This window comes from Piliocolobus tephrosceles, chromosome 10 (genome assembly GCF_002776525.5).
Source record: "Piliocolobus tephrosceles isolate RC106 chromosome 10, ASM277652v3, whole genome shotgun sequence".
NCBI lineage: Eukaryota > Metazoa > Chordata > Mammalia > Primates > Cercopithecidae > Piliocolobus > Piliocolobus tephrosceles.
Genome location: NC_045443.1, coordinates 59699756 through 59720782, shown reverse-complemented (window position 1 = coordinate 59720782; position 21027 = coordinate 59699756). Strand labels below are relative to the sequence as shown.

At 41.4% G+C, this 21027-nt stretch overlaps 1 protein-coding gene across 4 annotated transcripts in view; it reads right to left on the bottom strand.

Annotated features, from left to right (window-relative positions):
- MON2 (MON2 homolog, regulator of endosome-to-Golgi trafficking) overlaps positions 1 to 9725 on the bottom strand; it is a 131433-nt gene extending 121708 nt beyond the window's left edge. For 2 of the 4 annotated variants that reach the window (XM_023225103.1, XM_023225104.1), the window contains exon 1: positions 9205 to 9715. In XM_023225103.1, the coding sequence (XP_023080871.1) occupies positions 9205 to 9315 (111 nt within the window). In that variant the 5' untranslated portion in view covers positions 9316 to 9715. Of the gene's footprint in view, positions 1 to 9204 lie in introns of all 4 variants that reach the window. The other 2 variants (XM_023225102.1, XM_031936343.1) reach the window with 2 other exon arrangements.
- Positions 9726 to 21027: the final 11302 nt, after the last annotated feature.

Genomic DNA, 21027 nt, shown 5'->3' with positions numbered 1-21027 from the left:
ACTCAGGAGGCTGAGGCAAGAGAATCACCTGAGCTTAGGAGGCATAGGTTGCAGTAAGCCTAGATCACGCCACTGCACTCCAGCCTGGGCTATGGAGCAAGACAGTGTCTCAAAAAAAAAAGTGAAATTCAAGTTAATGGCAACTTAGATAAAATAACGTATTAATGACACAAGAGAGGTGTGGAGCTGCCTGAAGACTTGTGATTTTAGATGTCAGGTAAAATCAAAAGACCTGAAGTCAAGTGTACACTGGGAATACTTGATACATCTAGAACACCCCCTAAGTGACAAAATGCTCATAAAACAAATACTACATTGAAATCAACAAGATTTTCTTCTGTAACATTCAATTATTCTACAACCCTAAAAACTTCTAAAAATATATACCTATATGACATTCCATTCTAGAACCTCTAGCTTCTAGGAAACAAAATTTCCTTAACATATCAAATAAAAGACTGGAATGCAGATTACATGTATATAGCTAAAAATATATACATGGTATTCCTACATAGGTGGTATGCTTTTTCCTTCCTTTCTTTTCCTTTTTTTTTTTGAGGTGGAGTATCACTCTCATTGCCCAGGCTGGAGCACAATAGTCTGCAAATAGGTCCTACTGCTTCTGTCTTTCATGTTATGGCTTCTTTGTTTTTTGTTTTGTTTTTGGAGACGGAGTCTCTCACTTTTGCTCAGGTTGGAGTGCAGTGGTGTGATCTCAGCTCACTGCAACCCCCACTTCCCAGGTTCAAGTGATTCCCATGCCCCAGCCTCCCAAGTGGCTGGGATTACAGGTGCCTGCTATCATGCCAGGCTAATTTTTGTATTTTTGGTAGAGTAATTTGGTACTTTTAGTAATTTTGTATTTTAGTTTCACCATGTTGGCCAGGCTGGTCATGAACTCCTGAGCTTGTGATCCACCCACCTTGGCCTCCCAAAGTGCTGGGATTACAGGCATGAGCCACCACACCTAACCTCCTTTTCTTAAAAATTTAATCTTCAGCCGGGCATGGTGGCTCATGCCTGTAATCCCAGCACTTTGGGAGGCCGAGGCGGGCTGATCACCTGAGGTCAGGAGTTCACGACCAGCCTGGCCAACATGGTGAAACCCCATCTCTACTAAAAATACAAAAATTAGCTGGGCATTATGGTGGATGCCTGTAATCCCAGCTACTCGGGGGGAGGCTGAGGCAGGAGAATCACTTGAACCCGGCAGGCGGAGGTTGCAGTGAGCTGAGATCACACCACTGTACTCCAACCTGAGCAAAACTGAGAGACTCCGTCTCCAAAAACAAAACAAAAAACAAAGAAGCCATAACATGAAAGACAGAAGCAGTAGGACCTATTTGCAGATTAGTAGGTAACCTAGTTGGGCTGAAGTATAAAAGCATATAAAGAAGACTTGGGGGTGATAAAGCTAAAAAAGAAGGTTGGGAAAATCAAGAGAATACTAAATACTATGTTAAAGAGTCCTATAAGTAGAATAGGCATTGTGGGCTTCTGTATCGGTGACATACAGAATGATCTGAAGTCATGTATGTTATTCATGTATGTCAAAGGCCAGGCATAATGTTATTAATAGAATCTGAAACTAGCATAATAGCTGAGAAAACAGAAAAAAGGAAAAATATGTTAAAAATTACAGAGCTGGAAGGAACAGGTGACACTCAATAAAGAGAGATGAGGGAGAGAAGCCAAATATGACTAAAATAGGCAACAGTGCTAGATACCATTAATAAAACAACTGAAATAGGGGGAAAATGACATTTTGAGAAAAAGACCAGTTCAATTACAGGAAGTTCTATCTGGCTGGCCGCAGTGGGTCACGCCTGTAATCCTAACACTTTGAGAGGCCGAGGTGGGCAAATAATCTGAGGTCAGGAGTTTGAGACCAGCCTGACCAACACAGAGAAACCCTGTCTCTACTAAAAATACAAAATTAGCCGGGCATGGTGGCGGGCACCTGTAATCCCAGCTACTCAGGAAGCTGAGAAAAGAGAATCGCTTGAACCCAGGAGGCAGAGGTTGCGGTGAGCCAAGATTGAGCCACTGCACTCCAGCCTGGGCAACAACAGTGAAACCCATCTCAAAAAAAAAAAAGAAAAGAAAAGAAAAAGAAGAGGTCGGGTGTGGTGGCTCACGCCTATAACCTCAACACTTTGGGAGGCCGAGGCGGGTGGATCACCTGAGGTCAGGAGTTCGAGACCAGCCTGGCCAACATGGTGAAACCCGTCTCTACTGCAAATATAAAAATTAGCCGGGCGTGGTGGCAGGCATCTGTAATCCCAGCTACTCAGGAGGCTGAGGCAATAGAATCGCTTGAATCCAGGAGGCGGAGGTTGCAGCGAGCTGAGATCGTGCTATTGCACTTAAGCCTGGGGGACAAGAGTGAGACTTCATCTCAAAAAAAAGGAAAAGAAAAAGAAGAAGTTCTACTGACGCATGGGAAAAACATTCTAGATGTGTTTGATGTGCAGCTGGAAATGCAGATCTAGGCTCGGTAAAGACAGCAAATGAGTGAAGTAGATTTAAGAATCATGAGTATCATAACAAGGCCAGAGGCAATAGGAGTGGATGATGCCAAGCGGGTGAGCATGGAGAAAGGGAAGATCTGAAGACAGAACCTGGGAGACACTTGTATGTAAAGAAAAGGATGGTTGGGCACAGTGGCTCCGGTCTGTAATCCCAGCACTTTGGGAGGCTGAGACAGGTGGAGTGCTTGAGTTCAGGGGTTTGAGACCAGCCCAGGCAACATGGCAAAACCCTGTCACTATGAAAAATACAAAAATGTGCCAGCCATGGTGGCATGTGCCTATAGTCCCAGCTACTCAGGAGGCTGAGGTGGGAGGATCATTTGAGTCTGGGAGGCAGAGGCTGCAGTGAGCCAAGACAGCCCACTGCACTCCAACCTGGGTGACAGAGTGAGACCCTGTCTCAAAAAATAGAAACAAAACGAAAAAAGAAAAGGACATGGAATACTGAGAGGGGAAACAGGGAAGTATAGTGTTACAAAACTGAAAACTACAGGTTTCCAAGATGGAAAGAATAATCAATAGTAACAAATAATGAAGCAAGGTAAACAAATGGGAACAATAACGAAAACAAGCAAGTTGTAAAGGCATGTGCAGCACGATATAATGGAAAACAGGAGAGGAGTTAGAGATGGATTCACACAGACTTACATATCATTTCCACCATTTTCCAGCTTGACTATCTTATGCAAATCACTAAACCTGTCTAAACCAGTTTCCTCATCTATAAAATGAAATATTTAATATGGCCTGTTGCATTAGAGTCTAAGGATGCAAAGTTCCAAGCCTAGTTGGAAGCAACATTTTATTCAACCTTGAGTTAACTTCATGAGAATAAAGGCAGTTTCTCAATTATTCCTGTGTTCCTGCTGTGCTTTTTCAGGAGACTCATAAATTTGTGTTAAATTATAACAATAACAGCAAAACCTTCTACTTCATACATGGTTGAAAATGTTCAGCTATACTTACATAAAGGAAAAAAGAAAAATCAAATTTTGAAATATGTCTTCCTTTTTGGTTTATAAGTTAGAGACTATGTCTTTTATTTTTTTCTGTAACCGAAGCACAACGTAATCATTTATTTCAGTTTATAGATTTCAATATATAAAGCATGAATATATTATATTATGCTTATGGGCGAAAGAACACAATGTCAAGAGGAAGAAACTACAATACATTATGAAATACTAAACCAAAAGAGATCCTAAGTAAGCTCGTATAGATTATCCAGCCCTCATCTTCACTGTCATAAGTCGTGCAAATGAGCTGTTAACCCAAACAGGAGAGCCAATGACATCAGTCACAGTCCCTAAATATCTGGTTAAATGGCAAATCCTGTCACAGTAAGTGGAAGGCATCTCTTTCACCAGGGGTCTCCCTAAGCCAGTTAACAAACCAAAACACCTGGATACTGAGGCACTCTATCACAAGAAACCTTTGCTTTTCTCTGCCAGCCAATTTCTATCAGGTCTGAATGGGCAATAGGAAACTTAAAGTACACAGCCTGGGAACACTACTTGCACTTTTGAATTATTTATACCCTTACTGATTCTGCATCATTTAAAAAGAGAGAAAAGAAATCTATCCAATTCCCTAATTCTGACCACCTAAACTCAAATGAACTTCTCTCCCTTAACTCTTCTACCACCCATTCCCTGGACTTCATCATCCTCCAGTACTGGGCAATCTGAAATGCAATATTCCCACCATTGTCCCAACTCCTATCCTTGTAGCTCTCTCACTCCCCAACCCCACTGCTCTTTGATGAAATAGCTGCTGCTAGCCTTTAACCTTCCCATCATCATCCAATCAATCAAAACTATTGGCTTTCCTTCTTTAGGAATCCAACCTAGCTCTCACAATCCACCATCATTTCAACCACTCTTCCTGCTAAGACTCTTAAGTGCTCCAAGACAATTTCTCCTCCACTTCTCCAAAGTGATCCACTGATCTCCTCAAACTTCCCACCCCACCCCCTACTTCTTTTATCACTTAATTATTCCTAGTAACAAGCTTGTTTCTTATCTTCCCAAGAAAGCAAAGGCCACAGACCAAACTGCCCACAACTTGTCACTCCCTTCTGTCAAATTTGTCACATTCAAACCCGGTTTTTCCTTTGTCCTTCCTGTCAGAAGATAATGTGTCCTTTCTCAGACTGAAATCCTGTTCATATACTTATGCCACTGAAACTTTAGGTTTCTCAAGGACCTGCCTCTAACGAGTTTTACCCTTCTTTCCTGTATCTTTAACCTCAGTCTGCCCAGCAGCCTTTTTCTTTAATGTTGTTTCCCAAAGTTCGTTTTCCAGCCCTGATATTCTCACTCTATACACACACTCTTCCTGGCCCATTTCATCCACTTCTATGGTTTCTAATATTATTTATAAACTGATACTCCTAAATTTGAAATTCTAGCCCTCCCTCTTAAGTGCCAAACCATCATTTTCAAACACCTACTGGTCAGTTCCACTTGGATGTCACACATAAATCTTAAACTTAATATAATGACCACTCTGCCAGGTGCGGTGGCTCATGCCTGTTATCTCAGCACTTTGGGAGGCTGAGGCAAGCCGATCACCTGAGGTCACAAGTTCGAGACTAGGTTGGCCAACATGGTGAAACCCCATCTCTACTAAAAATACAAAAAATTAGCCAGGCGTGGTGGCACGCACCTGTGATCCCAGGTACTCAGGAGGCTGAGGCAGGAGAATCACTTGAACCTGCGAAGCGGAGGCTGCAGTGAGCTGAGATCACGCCACTGTACTCCAGCATGGGCAACCGAGTGAGACTTCGTCTCAAAAAATATACATATATAGTGACTACTCATTTTCCCCCAAAACATTTCCTCCTCTTTTATTTATTCTCTTAGTGATCCACGTAGTTTCCCAGGCCAAAAACCTGGGAGGCATCACACATTTCTTTCTCCCCATTATATAGAAGGTTACCATGCCTTGGAAATTTTTACCTTTTCAATCTATACTCTCTTTCACTACTGTCTAACTCAATGCAAGCAACATTTTGTCTATGTCCACTACTGCTTCAAAACAGAGAATCATCATTTTTTAAGCTCTGCTCTCTTTGCTTCAGTCTCAATACCCTCTAATTCTTCCTACCAATGGTCAAGGCAATGTTACTAAATATCAATTTGATCATATTCCCCTTTTTCAAAAAGCTCTAATGACTCCAATCATCTTCAGTGTAAAATTTATTTTACATGGAATACTAAAAACACACGCTATTTCCTCTGCTAGGAATGACTCCCCTCCTCCAGCTTCCAGGCTCAGTTAGATACCCCTCATCTGTACCTGCAAATAGGAAATAATCAAAAAGTTTTTATTCATGAAATACATAAACATAAAGTTTCAGAGGTCTCTTCCTCTGAAGGCCACTGGATATTAATCACATAGAAGTGATTATAGAAGGCTTCAAAGTAATTTTTAAAACAAAGAAAAAAATTTCATACAAATATTCCCAAACAAATTAGCTAGTACAGTTGTACTAAAAAAAGTTATACTCCTAAAACATGAAGATTTATGTGTAAGGACTAAGAAAAATAGAAAAAAAGAGAAAGAGGTTATTATAAAATGACAGAATAAAGTCATAGCCACTACAACAACAATTTAATATAAAAAGGATAGAGTTATAAATGAAAACTGTAAGGTAGGAAAAACCATGTAGAAGTCCAAAGACAGTAAGTAAATATCAGTAAACAAGGCACTGTCCTTTATCAATACTCTTTTAATGGTTTTTCTGACAGATTTGAAATCTTTAAATCCAGCTTATTATTAATTTTAAAAAAGAATTACATGGCCAGCCCATGGATTACCTGGGATACACCTATAATCCTAGCACTTTGGGAGGCGGAGGTGGACAGATTGCCTGATCGCAGGAGTTGGAGATGAGCCTGGGCAACATGGTGAGACCCTTTCTCTACAAAAAAATATAAAAATCAGCTGCATGTGGTGGCATGCACCTGTAGTCTCAGCTTCTCAGGAGGCTAAGGTGGGAGAATCACTTGAACCCAGGAGGTAAAGGCTGCAGTGAGCCAAGATCCTGCCACTGCACTTCCAGTCTAGATGAAAAGATCCTGTCTCAATAAATAAATAAATAATTAAATAAAATAAGAGTCGAGCACTATGGCCATAAAAGACAGAAATGACTAAAAATGTGAAATAAAGACTAAATATAAAATGTCTCCATTAACTAGCTTCTTAGACTTTGCCTTAAAGTTTAGTTAGCACCCAAAGAGAAAAATAAAACCAAAATCTTACCAGTTTCTTGAAAAACAAAAGCGAAAATTTGGCACTCTTATTAATTTAATAGGGAAAATTTAATTCAGCCAAACTATTTCTTGAAAGTCAAAGCTTTGTCCTAAAACATCATCATAATTAGGTTAATGATTCTCTTTGTTTTAAACCTATGACACAGTCAAGACCATTTTTCAATTCCTAAAGTAGTGCCCAGTGTCATTGGGTAAGAAATCAAAAAGCTTTCATTCAACAAATTCTTACAAACATGTACCATATACAAAATTATGTATCAGAGATAATTACAAGAATTACTTTTGCTATTACCTCAAAGACTAGGTGCAATTACAAAATATCTCTCTAGTCAGTGTTCAAGTAAAAACTAATGAGATTTTTTGTGAGTTTGTTTGAGACAGGGTCTCGTTCTGTCTCCCAGGCTGGAGTATAGTGGCACGATCACCACTCACCGTGGCCTTGACCGCCTGGGCTCAAAGGATCCTCCAGGCTGGGCATGGTGGTTCACACCCATAATCCCAGCACGTTGGGAGGCAGAGGTGGGCAGATCGCTTGAGCCCAGTTCAGGAGACCAGCCTGCCAAAACCCCGTCTCTATAAGGAAAAAAAAAAAAGCGAAAAATTTGCCTGTAATGGTGGTATGCACCTGTAGTCCCTGCAACTCAGAGGGCTGAGTTGGGAGAATCACCTGAGTCAGGGAGTTCGAGGTTGCAGATCGCACCAGTGCACTCCAGCCTGGGCCACAGAGACCCCATTTCCAAAAACAAAAACAAAAAAAAATGTAATAAATGGCAATTAAATTCCCAAGCTAGACCACAAAAGCCTATAGAGGAACCACAGTTTTTGTATGAATTATTAGAACTGTGAAGTCAGTTCTACAAATTATTGTTGAAATTACAAAATAGTGTTTGATATTTTCTAAATGACAGCATTTCTCTTACAATTAAAACAACTTAATTCTTTAAAATTCTCTAAAACATCCTAATTCTTCAGATTGACTGGTTATAACTTTCAACAGAGGATATAAAAAATAATGAAAATAAATATCAAAACAGACTACTGACCACGTGAAATAAAACCTATCGTAACAGCCATCTTTCCAAAAGTGGCACATCTGGTTTCCATCACTGGGTAATACTTACTTTATTAAAGATATACAAGATGGAGTTTGTTGAAAACTGATAAAACCAATGCACTTACAAAAAAGTTAATATTCCTTATAAGCCTAAAATCCGAAATTTATTGGTCAAGTTCTAATTATATAATCTTCATAATAATAAAGGTACATTTAAATAAGTATGTAAATATGAAATCCCTCGGTGAATTTTTAGGGCTAAGAGTAAATGAAATTGCAGGTAAAATAAACTACATTAAATAGGAATAAAAATAAAAATAGCCAGGCGCGGTGGCTCACGCCTGTAATCTCAGCACTTTGGGAGCCAAGGCGGGCAGATCACCTGAGGTCAGGAGTTCGAGACCAGCCTGACCAACATGGAGCACTCCTGTCTCTACTAAAAATACAAAATTAGCCAGGGCTGTTTTTGGTGTTTTTTGTTTTGTTTTGTTTTGAGAATTAAAATGGCATTTTAAGAGAAAAAGCAAATAGTAACCAAATGTTAAATATTTCAACTCAAGAACTATTTGGAGAATCTAATTTCCATGTATTATTTACTAGGGTCTCTTTAATAATACCCTTTTGCTCTGACATCTTTCCCATACATAATATAAAACCATCCTTTAACCCTATTTTACAGGTGGAAAACAAAAAACAAAAAAACCTGAAGCTCAAAGAGGTTAAGATTTATTGCTAGAACTTAAATTCAGGTGTGTTCGCTCTGACTGCAAGCCCCACTTCCCACTACAGCACTGCTCATAGCAAGAAGGTTTAACATGATTCTGTGGATCTTCAATATTATTCATAAATTAGGTGGCTCTAGATAGTTTAACACGTCAAAGGATTGATAGAGTTAAGCTGAATGATATATGCCAGAAGGAAAACTGTTTCCAATTCAGTGATACGCCACAAACGTGAGGAGTACACGTTTCAACACGATGGGTGGATACTCGTTTTCGGGAGCAACAAACAAGTTTTTCAATTTTGGTTTGGCCACTTTCGAGTAAGAAAAAGGCCAGAATAGGCTAGTGTACAGTACACCTAGCTGTTTTAACTGAATAGACTCACTTCACGAACTTCACTCCTAAACTGGGAGGACAAGAGAAGGGAGAAAATCAAAGTGCCTCAGCTCTCTCCAGTGGAAACTATAAAAAGCCCTTGTGGAACAACCCACCGACTCACACATCTGGAAAGGTGAGGACCGAATGAAAATTAGACAGGACTAGAAACTGCGGTGAAGCACTTGGTCTAACAGGACCAGGCATGCTCACAGTGCCTTCTCCTGACGTCGCCTGAAGCTTACCTCTTTGACAGGTGGGAATTTCTTTTTGCACTCCAGTGACAAGGCACGCAAGTCGCTCTGCATATTCTCCAGCAGCTTCTTCACCGCCTCGGGGCTGCTGGTGCCAGACATGATCCTCCAAGGTCCCAGCCAATTTCCGAGACGTACAAACAAGCTCCGGCACTGTCAGCTCCTTGGGGCCACAGGCAGCTCCCTCCAGGTGTCTCTGGTCCTTCAGCAGCCCGCTTCTCGGGCCCTGCAGGGACTCTGCCCGGCCCTGGGCTGCGAACCCGGAGCCTGCTCGAGCGTCCCCCCAGCAGCCTGACAGCAACACCTCCGGCTTCTCTCGGAGGCGCCCCCCGCAGTCGCCCCGCCCCGCTAGGCTCCGCCGGCTCTGGCCGAGGAGCCCACAAGGCGGGCAAGTCCCACCGCTGCCGCGGGGCCCAGCCACACCGGGTGTCACCAGCTAACCCGGCAAAAAGATTTAGCGCCAGCTCCCCAGGCCCCTAAGACTCGCAGACGCCATTAGCCGAGTCGCCCACAATTCCGAGCGCTGCCGGGACACGTCAGCTGCACTTCCGGGCACCGTGGCCTCCGCCACCGCCGCGGCCAACTCCGGAGACAGGCCTTCGTCGGGGCGGGGCTGGGGCGTGGCCATGCTCGGGGCTGGTCGGGTTCCGGGTGGGCAGCGATTCCCAACAGCCCCACCCCTGGCATCAAGTAGGCTAGAGGCAGGGTTTGTGGCGTCAAGATTCGCTTCTTTTTCATTAACAAGGGCCTTCACAGAGCCCCCGAGTACTCCTTGGCATGTCTCTTTGCGTATGTTTGCGTTAAATTGTATTTCGGTGTAAATAATTTGTTTCCCTGTGGATTGATCTTAACGTGTCTCCTCCCGCTTCATTTCGAATCTCTGGACTAGTGGCACCAAATCAGTGGCTACCTCCTGTTAATATATATATTTTTTTCTTTAAGCGCAACTGGTGCACTTACTGTGGAGTAGCCTCTTATTTTCCTAATTTCTAAAATGAGACTACCCTCTGCTCCACGCCTTCCGCTGGCTTCCCATCTCACTCAACGTAAAAGCCAAAATTCCTACTATCACCTACCAGGCGCTACGAGATCTGTCCCGGGCTCTTTACTGGCAGATGCTCCCAGCTAAAAGGAGTGTTTCGGAAGAGTGGGGCTGCCGGTTCTTCTTCTTTTTAAATCTTATTTTGTTTCCTATGTATTTCTAGCACCTAGAACAGTGTCTGGCATATAGTAGGTAATCAGTACATACTTGTTGAATGAATACCCTACCATTACAAAATCAGAAAGTTTCGAGGCTCAAATAGCGCACAGATACATAAAAGCCTTCATCAGATGTGAAGTGCCAAATAAATGTGAGGCAAAAGCCAAACAGAAAAATCGTCATCTGTATTTCCCCAAGATCCAGGTTGGTCTACTTTTGCCCCCAAGACATTTAGCAGCTGCTGGTCAGAAAATAGAAAATGATGGAGGAAAAAATCAGAAACAGTAGAGATAAAGAAACCAACACCTTCAGACAGCTGAGCTTATGACACCTTTACAGGATGGAAGACGGTGAGCCATGAGATTGTCAGTGGGTAGCACTGTTTGGCTGTAACAGAACTACTTTGTAAACTAAATGATTTTATTTTATTTTCCTTCTGATAAGAAGCAAAGCAAGGATGGATAAAGGGGGCAGATGAGGTAATAGTAGAGAGCTCCTAGGGCAGTAATTTTGATCATTTGTGCCTATTACACAACTTCTGGAAAACTTGACAGCTCCTATGGTGTAAGTTTTATGTATGAAAACCTGTGAATTTAGCAAAAAAGTTCAAATGGAATATATGGCAGACATTATTCTTGAGGTCCCAGGGAACTTGTAAAAATGAGGCGCTTTTTTTGGGTGGTGGGTGGAGACGGAGTCTTGCTCTGTCACCCAGGCTGGAGTGCAGTGGCGCGATCTCCACTCACTGCAACCTCCACCTGCCAGGTTCAAGCAATTCTCCTGCCTCAGGATCCCGAGTAGCTGGGACTACAGGCATAGGCCGTCACCCGGGCTAATTTTTTGTATTTTAGTAGAGACAGGGTTTCACTGTGTTGCCCAGGCTGGTCTCCAACTACTGAGCTCAGGCAATCCGTCCGCCTAGGCCTCCCAAAGTGCTAGGATTACAAAGGCGTGACCCACACCCCAGGCCTTTTTGTTTGTTTGTTTGTTTGTTGTTATTTGAGTAGAGTTGGGGTTTCACCATGTTGGCCAGGCTGATCTGGAACTCCAGACTGCAAGTGATCCACCCGCCTCGACCTCCCAAAATGCTGGGATTACAGGCATGAGCCACCACACTCGGCCAAAAATGATGCTTTAATAATTGGGCTAGTGATATAGGATCAAATTTTCTGCCTTTTGCTATGTAGCCAACTTTTCTTTTGCATTTTTTACTATTGGTAACTTTGGCATGATTAATTCAAAATCATCTTTAGAATCTTTTACATCTCTCTTCAGAGTTGAGGACATGCAATTGGAATCAAGGTGAAACCCCATCTCTACTAAAAATACAAAAATTAGCCGGGTGTGGTCATGGGCACCTGTAGTCCCAGCTACTGGGAGGCTGAGACAGGAGGATTGCTTGAACCTGGGAGGCAGAGGTTGCAGTGAGCTGAGATCACACCACTGCACTCCAGCCTGGGTGAGGGAGTGAGACTCTGTCTCAAAAAAATAATAATAAAATAAAAAAAATAAGGTGTAGCAAGTACCTATATCTAGTATTCTGTAAATTTCTTTTTTTTAAAAAAATACACAATAGCCTTTTATGTACATATGCCAAGAGAGATTATACTGCCTCAGAAACAATGCATGGCTTTATACCAAAGTCAAGCAAGTTACCAAAGGTAAAAATAATTTTTTATTCTATAAGTTAAGAAATCAACTAAAGTTAAGAGTTAGCATTTCAGGGCCGGGCCTGTAATCCCAGCACTTTGGGAGGCCGAGACGGGCGGATCAAGAGGTCAGGAGATCGAGATCATCTTGGCTAACACGGTGAAACCCCGTCTCTACTAAAAAAAATACAAAAACAAAAAAACAAAAAAAAAACTAGCCGGGCGAGGTGGTGGGCGCCTGTAGTCCCAGCTACTCAGGAGGCTGAGGCAGGAGAATGGCGTGAACCCGGGAGGCGGAGCTTGCAGTGAGCTGAGATCCGGCCACTGCACTCCAGCCTGGGCGACAGAGCGAGACTCCATCTCAAAAAAAAAAAAAAAAAAAGAGTTAGCGTTTCAAAAAACTGAATATTTTCTCTTTTAGTAGCAAAACCAAATATTCAAATACATATTTTTGTTCTCAAGTATCTCAAGAAATACAAAGACACATGCACACGTATGTTTATTGCGGCACTATTCACAATAGCAAAGACTTGGAATCAACCCAAATGTCCATCAGTGACAGACTGGATTAAGAAAATGTGGCACATATACACCATGGAATACTATGCAGCCATAAAAAAGGATGAGTTTGCGTCCTTTGTAGAGACATGGATGCAGCTGGAAACCATCATTCTTAGCAAATTATCACAAGAAGAGAAAACCAAACACCGCATGTTCTCACTCATAGGTGGGAACTGAACAATGAGCTCACTTGGACTCGGGAAGGGGAACATCACACACTGGGGCCTATCATGGGGAGGGGGGAGGGGGGAGGGATTGCATTGGGGAGTTATACCTGATATAAATGATGAATTGATGGGTGCTGACGAGTTGATGGGTGCAGCACACCAACATGGCACATGTATACATATGTAACCTGCACGTTATGCACATGTACCCTAGAACTTAAAGTATAATAAAAAAAAAAAAAAAAAAAAAAGAAATACTTTCAAAATTGCAGCACTCCTATAAATGTCAGTGTGGGTATAAAACACTCCTCTGTAGCGAGTGTTTTAGCGAGTTTACTCCTCTGCAGCGACAAAATCTCTCTTCATTGAAAATTACATTAATAAATGCCTGATAAATTTAACCATTTATTACCATAAATAATGCGTTCACAGCATCATTACATGGTAGTTAGGCCTCAGGCTCTGAAGTTAGAAAGCTCTAGTTTGAATCTGAGTTCTGCTGGTTACTCCCTGGGTCACTCTAGCACATTATTTAACCTCTCTAATCTTCACTAATCTTTACTACTTAACCTCTCCATAGCTTTAAAAGAAGAAAACAAAAGTGCCTGCTTCATGGGATAGTTGTGAGGTTAAATGAAATATTGTACGTAAAGCATGCCAGGCACACATTAGTTTTGAGTAAATGTTTTAAATAGGTGGTAGAAAAGAGAACTCTTAAATTTGTAGTCATCACTAATGCCATCTTTTATTAACTTCTAACAGAATTATCAGTGAGTTTTGTCCTAGTATTTAATCTTCTAGTTGAAAATTAGGAAATCCATGTCTTTTTCTGAGTTCTTATTATGAATCTTTTAGAAAATATATCTATTTAACAATGAATATATATTTACGTGTAATAAGAAAATTTGTCTAATGTCATTCTGAAATATCTTAGTTTAATGATGAAATTCAAATGTTATTCAACCTACCTTTCTAGTTGTTCAGTCCCTCTGATTTTATCACATTTACTTATTCTCCTCTTAGACTTTTCTTTTACCTACTCCTTAGTTATTAGTGTTTCCCAGACTTCTATTCTCTGCTGTCTTCTCCAGCCCCATTCGCTTGTCTTATTTATTCTCTTTGAGTGATCCTTTGCACACCAATGGCTTCAATTACTGTCAATCTTTTGATATCACCCTGTATAACCTCTGTGTTGATACATATCAATAGAAGGTGCAGAGTAGCAGAAATACCACCACACAGACACCACTTCAGTTTACTTATCTAAAGGATACATAAAGGAATTAGTTGCAATATCAGCTAAGAGATGAAAGTGCAAGTTTCTAAACCTTCCAAATACTCAGACCTTCTGGAATGCATGACATCAGACCTTCTGGAAATTTAACTTTCTCTTCCAGTCCTAGTCTTATATGCATAAAGCTGGACTAGTCCCATACATAGCCCCTTCCCTAGAGACCACTTCACCTAGGCATGGTAGATCCTTAATCACAGAGTAATACAATACACAATATGATAGCTAGGACACAGTTTAGAGGATATTCAGCTATGAACAAATTATTTATTCTAAGCTTTTCTAGGCTAATGCAGTCTAGTGTATTCCCGAATTTAGCACGATGAAAATAAAACATGAAACCATAGTCTCGATGTCTCTGAAAGCTATGATGTCAAGCCCTTATACACACTTATAATTACAGAGCTCTTGTCTGAGATCCAGACATGAATATTCAACTGGTTATTGGACATCTTTACCTTTAAGTCTCATTGGCACCTCATATTCCTCCCCAAAAAGGAGTTGATCGTCTTCATACATTACCTTTCTCAATGAAAAGCATCACCATCCATCTGGTTGCCCATATCAAGAAACTAAGAGTCAAACTTGACTCTTCCTTCTCCCTCATCCATTATATCTATGCCGAATCAAGTTCTGTTGATTCTTCCTCTTCATAGCTTTCTAATCCATCCCACTTTTCTCTACTCTCACTAACTTGGTTCAGGCATTTACATAGATCACACACACCAAATAACATCCTCTCCATTTACAATAGGGCACATTCTGAGTAAATGACTCGGTTACTTCACTTCGTTCTCTTCATTTACATAGAATATTCGCCAAGTACCAATGGGAAACCTCTAGATTATTGAAACCCCAGAAAATTCTGTAAGCGGGGCTCTTGAGCCTATGCTCCGGCCCATTCCCACACTGTGGAATGTACTTTCCTTCTCAATAAATCCCTGCTTTTGCTTTCCTGGTTTTGTTTGTGCATTTTGTCCAATTCTTTGTTCAAGATGCCAAGAACCTGGACAGTTTTTACTGGTAAAACAATGAGCCATGATCATATCACAGCACTGTAGCCTGAGCAACAAAATGAGCCGCTGTCTCAAAAAAAAAAAAAAAAAAAAAAAAAGGAAGGGAGGGAGGGGAAGATCTGATAAAGTTTGAGGCCTGTCTCTTCCTTTAATCTATTTTCTGAACATCTTTTTTTTTTTTTTTTTTTTTGTGAGACAGGAGTTTTGCCCTTGTTGCCCAGGCTGGAGTGCAATGGCACAATCTCGGCTCACTGCAACCTCCACCTCCCAGGTTCAAGCGATTCTCCTGCCTCAGCCTCCCTAGTAACTGGAATTACAGCAGGTGCCACCACGCCTGGCTAATTTTGTATTTTTTAGTAGAGATGGAGTTTCTCCATGTTGGTCAGGCTAGTCTCGAACTCCCAACCTCAGGTGATCCGTCCGCCTCAACCTCCCAGAGTGCTGGGATTACAGGCATGAGCCACCACGCCTGGCCTATTTTCTGAACATCTTATTGATTGGAGCCTTCCTTTCAGATTGGTTATTTGTTTAGAAAAAAAGAACTTTAGGTTTGTCATAGCACTGCTAATACATTTCCCTATATGATAACACATATTGTATTTAATTGTAAAATTGTCTGTCTCCCTGCTATACCACAAGTTCTTTGGTGGAAAGGTCCTGGTGTTATTCATAGCTATATTCCTGGCAACTGGTATGTGTTTGTGTGTATGTACACACACACAAACTAAAACATTTGTTTTAGTTACATGGATTCTTGTTCTTGATCAAAGAGGAGCAAAGGTACAGAGAAAGTTATCAAGGCAAGAATTTAAGCAAAAGAAAACAAACTAAGGGACTGGGATATACACATTAGGCAACTTGCTCCCACAGAGGAGACTCAATAAATCTTGAAGTGAGTGCCACCATGTACCTGCCACCGTATCTCTTATCCCAAATAGCTGCTTCCTTCCCTCAAGAAATATTTGTTGAGTGAATGGAATGCTGCAACTAAGATAAGTTTTCTGCCTTTAGAGTTTAACATCACAACCGTAAAAATACTAAGCCACTGTGAAAACAACTGTATATGGCATATGGTGTTTGCCAGAAGTAAATGTCTTAAATCTTTGAAATAAAGTTTGAATCACAACGAAGAATTCTTCTCAAGATCAGTGAATTCGCCTGGAATTGTGGCTCACGCCTGTAATCCCAGCACATTGGGATGCCAAGGCGGGCGGATCACGAGGTCAGGAGTTCACGACAAGTCTGGCCAACATGGCAAAACCCTGTCTCTACCAAAAAAATACAAAAATTAGCCAAGTGTGGTGGCACACCCCTGTAATCCCAGCTACTCAGGAGGCTGAAGCAGGAGAATCACTTGAACCCGGAAGGTGGAGGTTGCAGTGAGCTGAGATAGCACCACTGCACTCCAGCTTGGGTGACAGAGTGAGACTCCGTCTCAAAAAAAAAAAAAAAAAAAAAAATCAGTGAAGTCAATGTAAAACTCCTAGCATAGTGTTTGGAACACAACTGGTGCACGTAAATTATTAGCTCCTTATCGTCTTAATACAAAGCCAAGAGTAGCCAGTGAATGTTTTCCTTCACTACATTTATGCATTGATTATTGTATATTTTTATTGTAAGACATTTTTGAGGTTCTGGTTTTATTTTTTTAAATTATTGGCAAGGCCAGACCTCAGTCGAAATGTGGAGTAGGAAGTTTCCAAGGCTCATTACCCTTCACAGAAACACCAAAAAATGAACAAAAACCGTCAGAATCCCCTTCTTCAGAATCTGGAAAATAGTCAAAGGTTTGTAGCAACCAAGTGAACATTGAATTAAGAAAATGACTTAAACCAGTAGGAGAGCTTTGTGGCATTTAACTTAGCTTTGCCCCACTCACATTCCCAGAATAGTAGCAGGTATTCTACATGGCAATCTACATTCCTGCTGGTGGTATCTGCTTCTGGAGGAAATAGAGTGGACCTTCTTCCCAAAGAATTGTGTTTGTTAGTTGCAATATGTCTGGGAGTTCCCTAAAGGACTGAAAAACAGGATTGCCTTTATTTTGCCTTACTCAGAACTCTTTCGGGGCAGAAAAATGGTTAAGTGAGGGCATTCTTCAAAAACATTGAAAGGCAAATAAACAAGCTTAGGAATCCCTCTCTTGAATGTATATAATATACATATTTAGACTGTGAACTGCCAGATTGCTTTACAGAATGGACAAATATGTCTGGTCTTTCACCAGCAGCACTAGGTCCCGGTGTCTCCACATTTCCACCAACACTTGGGAAAATTAGAGTTTCTACTGTGTGTCAATCTAATGGTATAAAATCTCACTGTTTCAATTTGTAGTTTATTACTAATGATTTGTGCATGTTTTCATGTATGTGTTAAGATTTGGGTTTCTTCTGTGAATTGCCCATTATCATTTGCCCATATTTCTATTGTATTTTCTTGTTGTTGTTAATTTGGAAGCATTTATCATATGTTCTAGGTATCATTGCCTCTTTGGCATTAGACAGTATAAATGATTTCTTCTAATTTGCTATGTGTCTATTAACTTTTTTCATAAAGTCCTTTGTTGAAAGGAAATCTTTAATTTTATAAAGTCACACCTTTTTCCAAGTCTTGGGACAGAAATTTTCATTGTTTTTTTTTTTTTGTGTATCATTCCTTCATCTTAAGGTTTGTGCTTTCTGGTAGTCTTCTCTAACTTTCAACTTTTCTCAAGTTGTTCAAGTTGAAAAGCCATGAGCTGTGAGTTTGCATTATGTAGATTTAATTTTACCAGCCTGTTCATGGATTTCAAAGAGAAAGGCACTTTACCAGTTTATATGATGTTTTTGAATAGCCTCTCTCAGTACCACACCCAACCCATTAACAAAGCTGGTAACTAAATCAGACACCATGCAGTCATCAGGATTAGGTCTAAATGAACCTTCCCAATGTTTTTTAAGCAGTGACTATAATCAGAGACTGATTTGTCTCTTTATTATCTGCACTCTTGAAACTTTGACCAGTCTATTTTAGATAGCAAGGCCATAGGGTAGGAATCTTTACTTAGCTTCATGATAGGTGATGGGTGTATTTCGATTTAATTATAAGTCTTCATTGACTTAGGCCCATTTAGCCTTTTATAGGGAGGCATCTCCAGGACCCACAAGTTTGAATGGTTGGTAAATCTCTGGAAGCCCTAGAAAATATGCCCCTAAACCTAATCTGCGTAGAAAACGTATCTGTTTTCTTATGGGTCAGGGAAATCCTCTGTTATAGAGGACAGATAGAGACCAATGGTTTAAAATGACTTATTGAGGAGGGGCAATTGAGATCCTTCAACTTTCCTTCCTTGAGGTCTTGAGGTATGAGTAGCAGGAGAGTAGGGCCAACTCCTCAAGTAACTACAGGAAACTGGGGGCCAGAAAAGTAGGTATAGGTTTGGGGAGAAGTGAGTAGACACAAGGAGGTCCAGGCCATGTTGGGGAGAGAGACAGGAAGGGGTTGGAGAAGCAGATTGATAAGAAGAGGGAAAGGAGAAAGGAGTGAGTGTTTCTGATATTGGAGTAGATGAAGGAGTAATAATTGAGGAGGACAAACGATCCTTGAGAGATCGAATAGCTTTAGATAAAGACTATTGAGAGTGTTCATGGCTTGATTAAGGTTAGACTGAGGCTGAGTGTGGTGGCTCACACCTGTAATCCCAGCACTTTGGGAGGCTGAGGTGGGAGGAATACTTGAGCCAAGAGTTTGAGACCCACTTGGGCAACATGGCAAGACCCTGTCTCTATAAAAAATACAAAAAGATTAGCCAGGCATGGTGGCACACACCCGTAGTCACAGCTACTTGGGAGGCTGAGCTGGGAGGATTGCTTGAGTTCGGAATTCAGGACTACAGTGAGCCATGATTGCACCACTGCACTCCAGCCTGGATGACAGGGCGAGACCCTATCTGATATGATTTGGCTGTGACTCCACCCAAATATCATCTTGAATTGTACTCCCATAATTCCCACATGTTGTGGGAGGGACCTGGTGGGAGATAATTGAATCATGGGAGTGGTTTCCCTCATACTGTTCTCATGGTAGTGAATAAGTCTTGCAGGATCTGATGGTTTTATCAGGGGTTCCCACTTTTGTCTTCCTCGTTCTCTCTTTACCTGCCACCATCCATGTAAGACATGACTTGCTCCTCCTTGCCTTCCACCATGATTGTGAGGCCTCCTCAGCCAAGAGGAGCTGTAAGTCCATTAAACATCTTTCTTTTGTAGATTGCCCAGTCTTAGGTATGCCTTTATCAGCAGTCTGAAAATTTACTAATACACTGTCTAACAAAAAAAAAAAAGGTTAGACTGAGAAAGACATTTGTCAACTTCGCCGTATCAAGAGAAATTAAAGACTTTGAATCCCCAGGATACAAGGGCTTCCCATAGATGAATCAACGAGGCCACTGTGGCTTCAAATTATTCTTTATAAGATTTTGCCAGCCGGGTGCGGTGGCTCATGCCTGTAATCTCAACACTTTGAGAGCCCAAGGTGGGCAGATCGCCTATGGTCGGGAGTTTGAGAGCAGCCTGGCCAGCATGGTGAAACCCCATCTCTACTAAAAATACAAAAATTAGCTGGGTGTGGTGGCAGTCAACTGTAATCCCAGCTACTCAGGAAGCTGAGGCAGGAGAATCGCTTGAACCCAGGAGGCGGAGGTTGCAGGGAGCCGAGATCATGCCATTGCACTCCAGCCTAGGCAACAGAGCAAGACTCCATCTAAAACAACAACAACAACAACAAAAAATTGTTGCCATTTTTTGGAGATGTTGGACCTAATTAGTGCCATGGTGCTGCGGAGCATATAGTCTGGAAAGGAAAAATTGGACAAGCACCTGGTGGAGTGAGAATTATTATTATTTGAGACAGAGTCTCACTCTGTCACCCAGGCTGGAGTGCAGAGGCATGATCTTGGTTCACTGCAAGCTTCACCTCCGGGGTTCAAGTGATTCTCATGCTTCAGTCTCCCAAGTAGCTGGGACTACAGGCATGCACCACCACGCCCTGCTAATTTTTTGGATTTTTTTCTGGAGATGGGATTTTGCCATGTTAGCCAGGCTGGTCTCCAAATCCTGACCTCAAGCGATCCACCCACCTTTGCCTCCCAAAGTGCTGGGATTACAGGCATGAGCCACCATGCCTGGCCCTTCCTGGCTCTTTTCTGTTGAATGGGAAACCTTCTGGATCTTTTGTGAGGTCTGTTTTGTTTGCCTGAATACTAAACTAATCCCATTAATAATTCTCGCTCCAAGCCAGGCAGGTGGGTGGATCACCTGAAGTCAGGAGTTTGAGAACAGCCTGGCTAAAATGGTGAAACCTCGTCTCTACTAAAAATACAAAAATTAGCTGAGTGTGGTGGTGGGCACCTGTAATCCCAGCTGCTGAGGAGGCTGAGGCAGGGAGAATGGCTTGAACCTGGGAGATGGATGTTGCAATGAGCCTAGATTGTGCCACAGCACTCCAGCCTGGGTGACAGAGTGAGACCGAGTCTCAAAAAACAAACAAAAAAGAGCCAGGAAGAATTCCACTCAATAGAAAGATTCAGGGATTAAATTCTCACTCAAAAAGAGTCAAGACTTCCATCCAAGAAAATTCCCATTCAAACAGAAAAGAGCCAGTAAGAGTCTCTCTCAATAGAAAGAGTCATAGATTAAATTTCCATTCAAAAAGAGCCAAGATGCTGTTATGGAAAATAGTATGGCAGTTTCTTAAAATATTAACAATATATAAATATAAATATTTAACAATATTCATTTTGTTTAACAATTACAATAATTTTTTTAAAAAACTTGCCAAGATGAACTTCATCCAAGAAGATTATTATTATTATTTTTTTTTGGAGACAGAGTTTCAATCTTGTTGCGAGGCTGGAGTACAGTGGTGCGATCTTGGCTCATTGCAACCTCCA